At 64.2% G+C, this 467-nt stretch overlaps 1 protein-coding gene across 1 annotated transcript in view; it reads right to left on the reverse strand.

Moving 5' to 3' along the window:
- The window catches only part of LOC102761370 (collagen alpha-1(V) chain-like), an 89,263-nt gene that overhangs the window by 58,021 nt on the left and 30,775 nt on the right, over window positions 1-467 (reverse strand). Inside the window, exon 6 of the mRNA XM_015572366.1 lies at window positions 94-138. Within this exon, the coding sequence (XP_015427852.1) occupies window positions 94-138 (45 nt within the window). The remainder of the gene's footprint in view (window positions 1-93; window positions 139-467) is intronic.

Below are 467 nucleotides of genomic sequence, written 5' to 3' on the forward strand. Positions count from 1 at the left end.
GTGGACGGTCCCGGCTGCCCCTCTCCCCGCCTGGACATCAGCAGTCCCTCTCCCCGGCCCACCCGAGGTCCGCAGGAAAGGGTGGGTGCTCACCCGTTCACCTGGGGGGCCGGCTGGGCCATCGCCTCCAGAGTTGCCCTAAAGGGAGCAAGGACAGCGCATGGGTGTTGTTATAACTGTCTGATGGGAGCCTCTGCCACGGCCAGGGTCACGGCCCTGTGCCCTGTCACCTGTCACCTGCCCCCTGTCACCTGTCCCGTCACCTGTCACCTGCCCCTGTGCCCTGTCACCTGGTCCCCCACCAGGTCCCATCCCCACGTGTCCCCACTTCGCTCGAGGGGACCCGTTCCTCTGGTTCCGCCTTTGCATGGATTCGCGAAGGCAATGGAGCCAGACCCGGCAGTGTCACTGGCTGCTCCCGTCGCTGCGCTTTTGCGCTGAGAAATGGATTTTAAAACCATTCATCT

This window comes from Myotis davidii, unplaced genomic scaffold (assembly GCF_000327345.1).
Source record: "Myotis davidii unplaced genomic scaffold, ASM32734v1 scaffold609, whole genome shotgun sequence".
Taxonomy (NCBI): domain Eukaryota; kingdom Metazoa; phylum Chordata; class Mammalia; order Chiroptera; family Vespertilionidae; genus Myotis; species Myotis davidii.